The sequence below is a fragment of the Scyliorhinus torazame genome, chromosome 18 (genome assembly GCF_047496885.1).
Source record: "Scyliorhinus torazame isolate Kashiwa2021f chromosome 18, sScyTor2.1, whole genome shotgun sequence".
Taxonomy (NCBI): Eukaryota; Metazoa; Chordata; class Chondrichthyes; order Carcharhiniformes; family Scyliorhinidae; genus Scyliorhinus; species Scyliorhinus torazame.
In genome coordinates this window covers 17,497,953-17,510,031 of record NC_092724.1, presented here as the reverse complement: position 1 = coordinate 17,510,031, position 12,079 = coordinate 17,497,953, and the positions used below count along the sequence as shown (strand labels likewise).

The following is a 12,079-nucleotide window of genomic DNA, read 5'->3' as shown; positions in this document are numbered from 1 at the left end:
GTAAATTTATTTATAAGGATCAGTATGTTTATGTACTTTTAGAGTATAAGATTAGATATAAGAGTATAAAATTAGATATGCACTTTCAGATTATAAGATTAGATATGCACCTTAGAGTGTAAGGTTAGATGCGACAGTACCCGGTATGGTATAGATGGGAAAATACCGAAGGTAGTGACGCTCAAACTGAGTCAGCGCAAGAGGGAGCACAGGGAGTGCCAACCAGTAGGAGGCTGGTAGGATCAGGCAAATTGGTCGGACAGAACAACTCCGGTGCCCCGGTTCGAGGTTGGCGCGGACAGACCGCCAGTCATGAGAAGGTCAGAGGAACGGGGGAATTTACTGAGTCGACAAGTCTAAGAGTTATCCAAAATGTTCAAAAGAAATATCTAAAACGGCAAGCTGCTGTGGTAACGTTCAGCTGGAAGGAAACTGGGCCAGTCATGGACCAAGTCAATTGGTGCGGATCACAACAGGGCAAAAAAACCAAACCTAAATTCGGAGTGGTTCTATGTTGTAGTTGGATGGGACAAATGATATCCCAAGGGAGGGAAGGACAGTAACACCCGAATGCATTGAAAATTTGTTTAAAATGTTGTGCCCCTACACCGCCAGACTCATGGGCTTATTAACTAGCTGCTCCCCCCAAAATGATCTTCCAAAGGGAGATGGAATAGGGGTTTTCTCCATTCACCCTACACATGGAGCTGGTATTGCACTCACTGGAAATGCAAAGAAACTGGCTCTAAAAATGTCAGAAGTACGACAGAGATTCCACATTCCCAGTTCCGGCATGAATTGAACTATGTTTTTCAAAATTTAGAGTATCAAATTATTTTCTTTTTCCAATTAAGGGGCAATTTAGCGTGGCCAATCCACCTACCCTGCACATCTTTGGATTTGTGGGGGGGGTAACCCACGCAGTCACGGGGAGAATGTGCAAACTCCACACGGACAGTGACCCTGGGCCGGGATGGAACCCGGGTCCTCGGTGGCATGAGGGTGCAGTGCTAACCACTGTGCCACCGTGCCGCCCCAAATTGAGCTATTAAAACATCCCTCACAAACCAATTCCGCAGACTGCTGGGATGGCTCTTTTCAACCCCTTCTAACAACCACCACCTCGGTCTGTGTTAAAGGAAAACTGGATAACCAACGGAGACACTGGGGGCAAGCCTACTTTTTGCACTAATAAAGATTATAAAACCAAACCAGTGGAGCCCCTGAGGCCTGGAAGGAATAGAGTGACCCCACAGCACAGGCCCGCCCGCAGATCGGTGGGCACCGATCGCAAGCCAGGCCACCGTGGGGGCACGTCCCGGGGCCAGGTCCCCCCGCGCCCACCCGCCCCCCCCCCCGAGGCTGCCCGCTTAGCCAGGTCAAGCCGGCAAATACCTGGTGTAATTTACGCCGGCGGGACTGGCCGAAAACGGGCGGCCACTCGGCCCATCACGGGCTGGAGAATCGCGGGGGGGGCGCTGCTAGCGGCCGTTGACCGGCGCAGCGCGATTCCCGCCCCCGCCAAAACCCCGGCGCCGGAGAATTCGGTAGCCAGCAGGGGGCGGGATTCACGCCGCCCCCCCCCCCCCCCGACGATTCTCCGACCCGGCAGGTGGGTTGGAGAATCCCGTCCCAGAAATCCGCTGCAGAGGGATGGAGAAACCTGACCACAATGTTTACATTACTGGTAGTATCATGACCGGTACAGGCTTGGAGGGCCGAAGGGCCTGTTCCTGTGCTGTATTGTTCTTTGTTCTTTGTACTTCATGTACGGTTTAATTGTGGATTGAGGAGAACTCAGTGACACCAGTTAAAAGTGGATATTTTAAGCAAACTCGAGAGGAGTATGGAACAAATGCGAGAATTCTATTGTGCTATCAAATCACCCCCATTAGAGAACCGTAGGTCATAATGCGTTTGGGTGCGAATGCTTCTGAGAATTGCATTTAACAAAGAATAGTAGTTGAAGCCTATGAAATTAGTTGTTGGAAATTGGCTTAAATGGAACAAAAAAAAATGAATTAAATAAATAATTCAAGTTTTATAGTGAAGGAGAATGGAGGATCTTGTTTATTATTTTAACCAAGAGAGTCTGAGCTTGCAGGACTCTGAGGACTCTGTCTCTTTAAGAGTCTGTAGCCACGAGAGAAGGCTCATGGTTAACTGGGCATGATTTTATGCCAACCCTCTGCCCGAAAAGTAGCTCGCTGCAGCGCGGTGTGGCCATTAGAAGCCGAGAGATCCCGCTCCCAGGATTTACCCATCTCGCAATGCCTCGTGAGATATAAAATTCACATATGTGAGAATGAGATCATTTCAATTCAATTGGGTTGATTAGAATTTGGGACATCAAACGTGGGCGGCACGGTGGCACAGTGGTTAGCACTGCTGCCTCACAACTCCAGGGTCCCGGGTTCAATTCCAGCCTCGGGTAACTGTGGAGTCTGCACTTTCGCTTTGTATCTACGTGGGTTCCCTCCGGGTGCTCCGGTTTCTTCCCACACTCCAACGATGTGCAGGTTAGGTGGATTGGCCATGATAAATTACCCTTAGTGTCCAAAAGGTTACGTGGGGTTACGGGGATAGGGTGGAGGCTTGAGCTTAAGTAGGGTGCTCTTTCCAAGGGTCGGTGTAGACTCGATTGGGCGAATGGCCTCCTTCTGCACAATAAATTCTATGATAGCCAATTATGGCCCTTGCCTTTTAACAGTTGAAGATGTATTTCTATTTTTACAGGAATTGGGAATTACAAAATTTTAAGTTTGAATTGTCAGATGTGTTCAGATTAATTAACCCATTTTGCCCCAAGCAGAATGGGTCTTTGTGGTTTATTTTGCAGGTAGTTCAAAGAATTTGAGAATTTATTTGTCGACTTTCAATATTGCAGCAATAATCGGCCCAATTCTCAGGGACATAAGGACAAAACGTCTTTTGAAGAAGAGATAACAATAGAACATTACAGCGCAGTACAGGCCCTTCAGCCCTCGATGTTGCACCGACCTGTGAAACCAACCTAAAGCCCATCTACACTATTCCATTATCATCCATATGTTTATCCAATGACCATTTAAATGCCCTTAATGTTGGCAAGTCCACTACTGTTGCAGGCAGGGCATTCCACACGCCTACTACTCTCTGAGTAAAGAACCTACCTCTGGCATCTGTCCGATATCTATCTCCCCTCAATTTAAAGCTATGCCCCCTCATGCTAGCTATCACCATCTGAGGAAAAAGGCTCTCACTGTCCACCCTATCTAATCCTCTGATCATCTTGTATGCCTCTATTAAGTCACCTCTTAACCTTCTTCTCTCTAACGAAAACAGCCTCATGTCCCTCAGCCTTTCCTCATAAGATCTTCCCTCCATACCAGGCAACATTCTGGTAAATCTCCTCTGCACCCTTTCCAATGCTTCCACATCCTTCCTATAATGCGGCGACCAGAACTGCACGCATACTCCAAATGCGGCCGCACCAGAGTTTTGTACAATTGCAACATGACCTCATGGCTCCGAAACCCAATCCCTCTACCAATAAAAGCTAACACACCGTACGCCTTTTTAACAACCCTATCAACCTGGGTGGCAACTTTCAGGGATCTATGTACAGAGATCTCTCTGCTCATCCACACCAAGACTCTTACCATTAGCTCAGTACTCTGTATTCCTGTTACTTCTTCCAAAATGAATCACCTCACACTTTTCTGCATTAAACTCCATTTGCCACTTCTCAGCCCAGCTCTGCAGCTTATCTATGTCCCTCTGTAACCTACAACATCCTTTCGCACTGTCCAGAACTCCACCGACATTAGTGTCATCCGCATATTTACTCACCCATCCTTCTACACCCTCCTCCAGGTCATTTATAAAAATAACAAACAGCAGTGGCCCCAAAACAGATCCTTGTGGTACACCACTAGTAACTGAACTCCAGGCTGAACATATCCCATCAACCACCACCCTCTGTCTTCTTACAGCTAACCAATTTCTGATCCAAACCGCTAAACCACCCTCAATCCCATGCCTCCATATTTTCTGCAATAGTCTACCGTGGGGAACCTTATCAAACGCTTTACTGAAATCCATATACACCACATCAACTGCTTTATCCTCGTCCACCTGTTTGGTCACCTTCTCAAAGAACTCAATAAGGTTTGTGAGGCACGACCTACCCTTCACAAAACCGTGTTGACTACCCCTAATCAAATTATTTCTTTCTAGATGATTAAAAATCCTATCTCTTATAACCCTTTCCAAGACTTTGCCCACAACAGAAGTAAGGCTCATTGGTCTATAGTTACCGGGGTTGTCTCGACTCCCCTTCTTGAACAAGGGGACATTTGCCACCCTCTAGTCTTCTGGCACTATTCCTGTAGACAATGACGACATAAAGATCAAAGCCAAAGGCTCTGCAATCTCCTCCCTAGCTTCCCAGAAAATCCTAGGATAAATCCCATCCGGCCCAGGGGACTTATCTATTTTCACACTTAACATTAATGAACTCAACATTAATGAATATCTGAAAGCCAACAACACTGTTGTTTGAATTTGGGGAAATTCTCAGATGTGAAAGTGCAATGTAATTTTGCAAGTTACCTTTACAAAGAAAATGTCCTTCAAGACAAAGAGCAAGCAATCAAAATGTTACTGCCTGGGATCAAATAGAAATGTTTGATTTCTGTTTCAAAGATGTGATGAAGATGTTTCATTGGACTGCAAGAATTCTCCAGGGCTCATGATTGGGATTGGATTCAGTAACTGAGGGTCGATGATAGAGACAGGAAATTAAAACAGCAAATGGGATTCGGAATATTGGGTACAATTCACTAGAATATTTCAATCTGGCTTTGAAATATCTATATAGAAGGGGAAAGTCTAGAGGAGGCGAGTAAATTGATAAACTTTCTCTTGGTAATGCTTGTGTCCTTGTCAATGTTTTTATTTAAGCAAACAAAGTTTGCTGCTCTGGCCACCACCCAGGTCATCCCACTCAAGGGCGAGAGGAAAGAATAATAATGAGATAAGGGGCGAAGGAGGAAGATCTCACCCTGTGAAAACTGGAACCTTGTACATGACTCGCAAGTTGAAAAGACATTTAATCGACAGGGGAAGCAATGAATGAAATTAATATGGGTCCAAGCCCCATGTTGAGAGCAGGAGTTGGAAGTGGGGGGGGGGGGACTGAAGGATTCAAAGTTTAAAGTTTAAGCCCCCCCACCCCTTGAACTAGTCAGAACAGACTGAGGGTCTGTCGATTCGGTAAGTCTTCATCTTCATTGAATTTACAGTGCAGAAGGAGGCCATTCGGCCCATCGAGTCTGCACCGGCTCTTGGAAAAAGCACCCTACCCAAGCCCACACCTCCACCCTACCCCATAACCCAGTAACCCCACCCAACACTAAGGGCAACTTTGTACACTAAGGGCAATTTAGCATGGCCAATCCACCTAACCAGAGGAAACCCACGCACACACGGGGAGAATGTGCAGACTCCGCACAGACAGTGACCCAAGCCGGGAATCGAACCTGGGACCCTGTAGCTGTGAAGCAATTGTGCTAACCACTATGCTACCGTGCTGCCCCTATTGGACAATACATGAAAACCAGATAGAACCTAAGGAGATTTGCCGCTAATCTGCCATGCTCACTCCCAGACGTAAATCATGGCTCTCTGATAGAAACTTCATTGACCTCTGCTCATAGACAACGGACTTGAGACCTCTCTTGGCATAACAGAACCAGAAGGTCTGCGCGAACCACGTTCTTCAAATGGTTTGGCTAAATTAGGCCTCCTCAAAACCAAAATATGGTTTTGGTAATCATTGATTTAAGGCCTGAGGCCACTGCAAACAATCACCACGGGACTCTCAGTCCTTCAAGGCGAGTGGACTGCTCACATTTGTTATCAGCAGAAGGAATAATCAACAGGAGACTGTGGGTGCCAGGAAGCAAAGCAGAACCACAGATATTCATTATACTAATGTACCTCATAAGAGTTCAGAAGAAGTAATTACTTCTAACCTTGTATTAGAACAGACTTTGTGACAGTATGTGATTAGTTATAATAGTACAATTCTCTAGATCATTATCATTCAACGCTATGTATTATCTCAATGTACACAGAGACTGGTTTAGAATGTCACATTTTAAACAGTGACCATTGCTATACACTTACATTGTATACTCACTCTGTATTATTTTAAATATAACTTGCATTGCAATCTTTCTGTACCAGTAGCAGTGAGGCCCCTAGTGGGAGGGGGGAAAGGGTCGGTGGATGGCGAGCCAGCCTGGGGGCTCCCGGTCGGTGCCAGGAGCCTAGGACCTCAGGCAGAGAGGCCCGAGAGCCGCAGGCCGCCCGCGGACAGGTGACATAGTTCCCCAGGGCCTCGCTCCTGGTCTGGGATTTCTGATTTCGCTTCTCATCTCCACCCTGCTGCTGACTCAGTCTGTTCCTGGACCTGCCCCCCCCCCCACCGTTGAACAATTCTCAGGGTGGGAAGTCCCGAAAGACGTGTGTGTTGGGCGAATTGGACATCCTGAATTCTCCCTCCGTGTAACCCGAACAGGCGCCGGAATGTGGCGACTAGCGGCTTTTCACAGTAACTTCATTGCAGTGTTAATGGAAGGTGAGTCGTGAAAATAAAGATTATTATAAGTTGGTGCAAAGTAACCACTGGCTGCAGGGGCCACTTTGTTTCCCCGACTTGCTGTTTCCCGACTTTGCAGCCATGAGCAATTGGTCTCTCTCAGCACTTGGTTGGCCCAAGGGGAAGTGTCACCCAGTAACTACCAAAACCAAATGCATTTTCCCTCGCGCCTGGTGATTTCTGAGTCGGTAGATGGGTTCGCTTCTTTTATCTCTCAATTCAATCTTGCTTTCTTTCACAACCTTTATTTCATTTCCTGTGCATAGGAAAGCAGGGTTTAAGCTTTCTGTTTTGGACCCTGCCCAAGGGAGGATCTTCAATTTGGTTGGAGACCCTCGCTGTTGGCTTGTCCTGCTTATAGACCCCTGTAGAGGACACAACATTGGATCAGATGCACAATGGTTAAAAGCCCATGAGCACCTGTCACTGCAGTGAATAGCGAGTTACTGCTGACTGTAACATTTAGACCAGTAATCTCACAAAGAATCCCAAGAGAGGTGGGATTACTGGGTTGCGGGGATAAGGTGGAAGTGTGGGCTCAGGTAGGGTGGTCTTTCCAAGGGCCGGTGCAGACTCGATGGGCCCAGTGGCCTCCTTCTGCGCTGTAAATTCTATGATTCTATGATACTATGTAATATGCTGTAAGTTACAAGCTTTTACCACATTATCATTTGTTCCAGAATCATAGAATTTACAGTGCAGAAAATGTTCTAAAAGTAAAGTGACACATTTTAGGTTTTAACGCCCACAGTGAGAAGACCTGGGGCCGCGAGCGAGATAGCTGATAAGGGAAACCAGTGCTCTCTGTTTTCATGAACCTAATAATAATAATCTTTATTGTCACAAATAGGCTTACATTAACACTTCAATGAAGTTACTGTGAAAATCCCCTAGTCGACATGTTCCGGCGCCTGTTCGGGTACACGGAGGGAGAATTCAGAATGCCTAAATTACCTAATAGCACGTCTTTCGGGACTTGTGTGGGAGGAAACCGGAGCGCCCGGAGGAAACCCACGCAGACACAGGCAGATCGTGCGGACTCCGCACAGACAGTGACCCAAGCCGGGATTCGGACCTGGGAGCCTGGCCGCGCTGTGAAGCCATAGTGCTAACCACTATGCTGCCCTAGGCGGCTGGTCTCAGCTAGCTAGGGGATGATGGGGGGGGGAGGGGGGAGGTGCTTAGCAGCCATTAATTCTCCCTCTGTTTTGAAGGTGTCTCAGGTTAACAGACATGTTTAATGTGTGGGACCCGTTATCAATTCTAAAGGTCGCAGGAGATTCCTCGGACATTTGGAACAATAACGTCGCCAGTCAGATTTCTGAGGGTCTGAACACAGGTTGCTTGTTTGAGAAAGACAGGGATACAGAATGGCGGGCGGGGTAATGAGAGTCTTAAAAAGTATGTAACCTCTGCTTTTGCGCGTGTGTAGCCGGGCTGAGACGAGACTGACATACTCCGAGAGTGGAGGACTGCAAGCTCTTCTCCTCTCCGTGAAAGATCTTCAGTACAGCTCATGTACAGAACTATCCACGCCTGATCCTTGACTACCATTTTGAGTCTAATATGGGGATCCCACTGTCTCGCCAGTCAGCAGCTGCAGCCTCCATCGACTCCCCGCGGTTATGCCCTTTATCTTGTCGAAACATGCACGAAAGAGATGAGAATTTTTTTTAAAATTATATATTGTAAGCGGCTCACTTTTTTGGGAAATGCTATAGTTGGGGAATTTGGATTTTATTTATAAGTTGGATCTTATTTAGGTTGCCAGAAACATTTGCAGCTTTGTTGAGCAAGTTGGGGGGTCAAACCCCACCCCAGAGACGAGCACTTAACCCAGCAAATCGCGCCACGCCGCTCCGATGTCGGGACGCGAGTCTCCGCAGAGTGGAGCATCGGGACCATTGGCGGCGGCACGGTCGGCTCGGCGCCGGTCGGGGGCCGTTCTGCGTGGCCGCCCCGCTGGATTCTCCGGCCCGGATGGGCCGAGCAGCCGTAGCAAAGTACCCGAGACCCGCCGCCGCCGTTCACACCTGCTCTCAGCCGGCGGGACCTCGGCGTGGAAGGGTCCGGGGGCGGCCTGTTGGGGGGGGAGGGCGGTCCGACCCCGGGGTGGGGGCCTCCGTTGTGGCCTGGCCGGCAATCGGGGCCCACCAATCGGCGGGCCGGCCTCTCGGGCTGGGGCATCCTTTCTTCCGCGCTGGTTCCTGTAGCCCTACGCCATTTGGCATCGGGGCCGGCGCGGAGGAGAAAGCCGGCGCGCATGCGCGCATTGCCGCCGGTGCCACCGCACATGCGCGGACCCCGCGGCGCCCAGGTGACGCCAGGATCAGCAGCTGGAGTGGCGAGGGCCGCTCCAGCGCCATGCTGGCCCCCTGTGGCCCGGAGAATCGGGCGCTGGAAGGCCTGTTGACGCCGGACTAAAACACTCCCGGCGTCAACACATAGCCCCCCGATGGGAGAATCCCGCCCAATGTTCTCCCACCAGAGATGAATTGCAACTGATTTACGCTCAAGTTAGGGTTTTCCTCCTCCCACCCCGGCGTTGGATTCTCTGCCCTATCCGGATCACCGCTGCCGGTGATGGGCGGCGGAGAATGCAGCCTATTTATTTCACTGCTGTCTGTCGGAACATTCTCGTCGCAAATTGGCTGCTGTGTTATGGTGACCAGAGATTTTGAAAGTCCACCATTGACTGTGAATCTATTTGAGACATTGTGTGCTGGATTGTCCGGTCACCGACACCGAAAGCACGTTCGGAGAATCATAATTCCCCACCGAATCGGGGGTGTCGCCGCTTTCGCGACGCTCCGCACCCTCCAAAGCGGCGTATCGACGCCCTCAGGACGTCGCCTGAGGCCCGCCCCCCCCCCCCCCTCGATGCTCCGTTCCCGACAGGCCGAGTTCCCGACGGCACAGGACACGTGTGGTCTCATCCGTCGGGAACTCGGCGTGGCGGCTGCGGACTCAGTTTAGCGCCGCCACAGTCGGGGCAGGGTCGATCGGCGGGTAAGGGGGGACATTACTCGGGGCTGGGGGCACTGTGGTGGGGCGGTCCGGGGCGCAAGCCAGCCGAAGGGTGGGGGGGCCTATTTCACGGGCTGGGCCCGCGAGCAGCCTCCGCCATGAAGCACGGCGTGGCTGCTGCAGGTCGCTGCCGTGCGCATGCGCGGCGCGAACCCGGAAATTCTCCGGGGCGTATTGGCAGCCAAAACCAGGTGCTCAACACTGCCGTCCTGCTAGCCCCCAGCAAAAACGGGGAATCAGTGGCCGTTTTGCGCCAGTTTTCCTGGCCTGGGGACATAGCCCCAGAGTTGGAGAATCCAGCCCAATGAGTCCATGATAATCTCTGTGTGACTGCAAGTTCCGGCTTTCATTTATGCCAGTGGTTTTTAAAAGTGACTTTTATGTTGGATTCAAATCGAGGGATGCAATCGGCAGGTCTCAAGCATGCTTACCTCATAGGTGCTGGTCACCCTCAAGCGATAGAAAATCGGCAGGAAAAGGTAGGCAGTGAGGACAGCATTCAGCGTTTGCCCCAAACACATCTGTATGAACTTCGCCCCGTAGCTGTAAGCTTCAACTGGAACTCCCAGCACCTGAACTGCGGACATGAAGCTGGCCGAGAGGGATAGACCCACAGGCACAGCCGGCATCTGTCGGCCCCCCGTGAAAAAGTCGCCTGCCTTCTTCTGCCTGTCCCCATGGCGAGCAGCAAAGAATATCCCAATCCCAGTGGAAATCAGGAGCATCACTGCAAAGAGGGCATAATCCCAGGGTGAAAATGTTATCCTTGTTGATCCTGTCGCGGTTGTGTCCATGATCTGCACTTCGCTGAAGACCTCACGTTAAGAATGCAGATTGCATGGGAAACAAATGTCAGAACACGTTCGGAATTACGTCAGGAACTTAAGCAAACCATCCAAAGGATTAAAGGAGATTTCGATCAATTCAGCCCAGAACTGGTCTTTTTTTTTGCACTTTGGAAATCGGCAAAATAATGAATCTTCGGAACAGGCATCTGTCCCAGTGTCGAGAAAGCACCAGAAACTTTTGAGAACTCGAGAGCCCTTTGCAAGCTTCCCACAAAAGTGCTTCTGGAACTTAAAACAAACTGTACTGGGTCCGAGCTGCCACGAAGCATTTGTCGCTAAATAATCTACTTCAGTTTTGTGTTTCCTTTTAGCCTGGAAGTGTTGCAGAGGCACCCAGTGAATGAAAGGTAGGTGATTAGGATGAGGGAGGTGTGTTTATTAAACTTGGCACCTCAGGCAGTCATTTGTTTCTGTCAAAGTAGGACACTCCTAGGAGGTATTTAACCCTTTAAAAGGAGCAAAAAGGTGAGGGACGGGAGTCTCCGGTAGCCGACGACGAAATCGGGGCCTGCGATCGGGCGGAGAATAGCTCCCGATGCCAAAATTGCAGCATGACGGTTTGACGCCGAGTTGCGATGCTTCACCTCCCCGAAAACGCCGTCAATGCGACGCACACAACGCGTACTCTTTTTTCAAATAAATTCAGAGCATCCAATTTTTTTCCAATTAAGGGGCAATTCAGCGTGGCCAATCCACCCAGCCTGGGTCCCATATCCCCCATATCCCCTCTTCCCCCATATCCCCCTAGCCCCCCTATGGTGGAAGAGGGAATATGGGGGGAAGAGGGGATATGGGGATATGGGGAGGAGGATATGGGGGAATGGGGGAAGGGGGATATGGGGGAAGGTGGGATAGGGGGGAGGGGGTATATGGGGAAGGGGATATGGAGGAAGGGGGATTGGGGGACAGGGATATGGGGGATATGGGGGGATATAGGAGATATGGGGGGTTATGTGGGAAGGGGGGACATGGGGGAAGAGGGATATAGGGAAGGGGATATGGGGGAAGGGGTATATGGGGGAAGAGGGATATGGGGGAAGGAGGGATATGGAGGATATGGTGAGGGGGGATATGGGGGAAGGTGGATATGGGGAAGGGGATATGGGGGAGGGGGATATGGGGGGAATGGGGGAAGGGGATGGGGAAGAGGGATATGGGGGAAGGAGGGATATGGAGGATATGGTGAGGGAGGATATGGGGGAAGGTGGATATGGGGAAGGGGATACGGGGAGGGGGATATGGGGGGAATGGGGGAAGGGGGATATGGGGGGTTTGGGGGAAGGGGGGATATGGGGAAGGGGGATATGGGGGAAGATGGGATATGGGGGAAGGGGAATATGGGGAAGGGGATACGGGGGGAAGGGGGATATGGGGGAAGTGGGATATGGGGGATGTGGGGGAAGGGGGGATATGGGGAGAGGGGATATGGGGAGGGGGGATATGGGGGAAGGGGATATGGGGGAAGGGGTGATATGGGGGAAGGGGGGATATGGGGAAGGGGATTATGGGGGTATATGGGGGAGGGGGTATATGGGGGGAATGGGGATATGCAGGAAGG

At 50.3% G+C, this 12,079-nt stretch overlaps 1 protein-coding gene across 1 annotated transcript in view; it reads right to left on the bottom strand.

Annotated features, from left to right (window-relative positions):
• Positions 1-10,836, bottom strand: part of slc5a5 (solute carrier family 5 member 5) — a 65,321-nt gene extending 54,485 nt beyond the window's left edge. The window contains exon 1 of the mRNA XM_072482250.1: positions 10,105-10,836. Within this exon, the coding sequence (XP_072338351.1) occupies positions 10,105-10,467 (363 nt within the window). The 5' untranslated portion in view covers positions 10,468-10,836. The remainder of the gene's footprint in view (positions 1-10,104) is intronic.
• Positions 10,837-12,079: the final 1,243 nt, after the last annotated feature.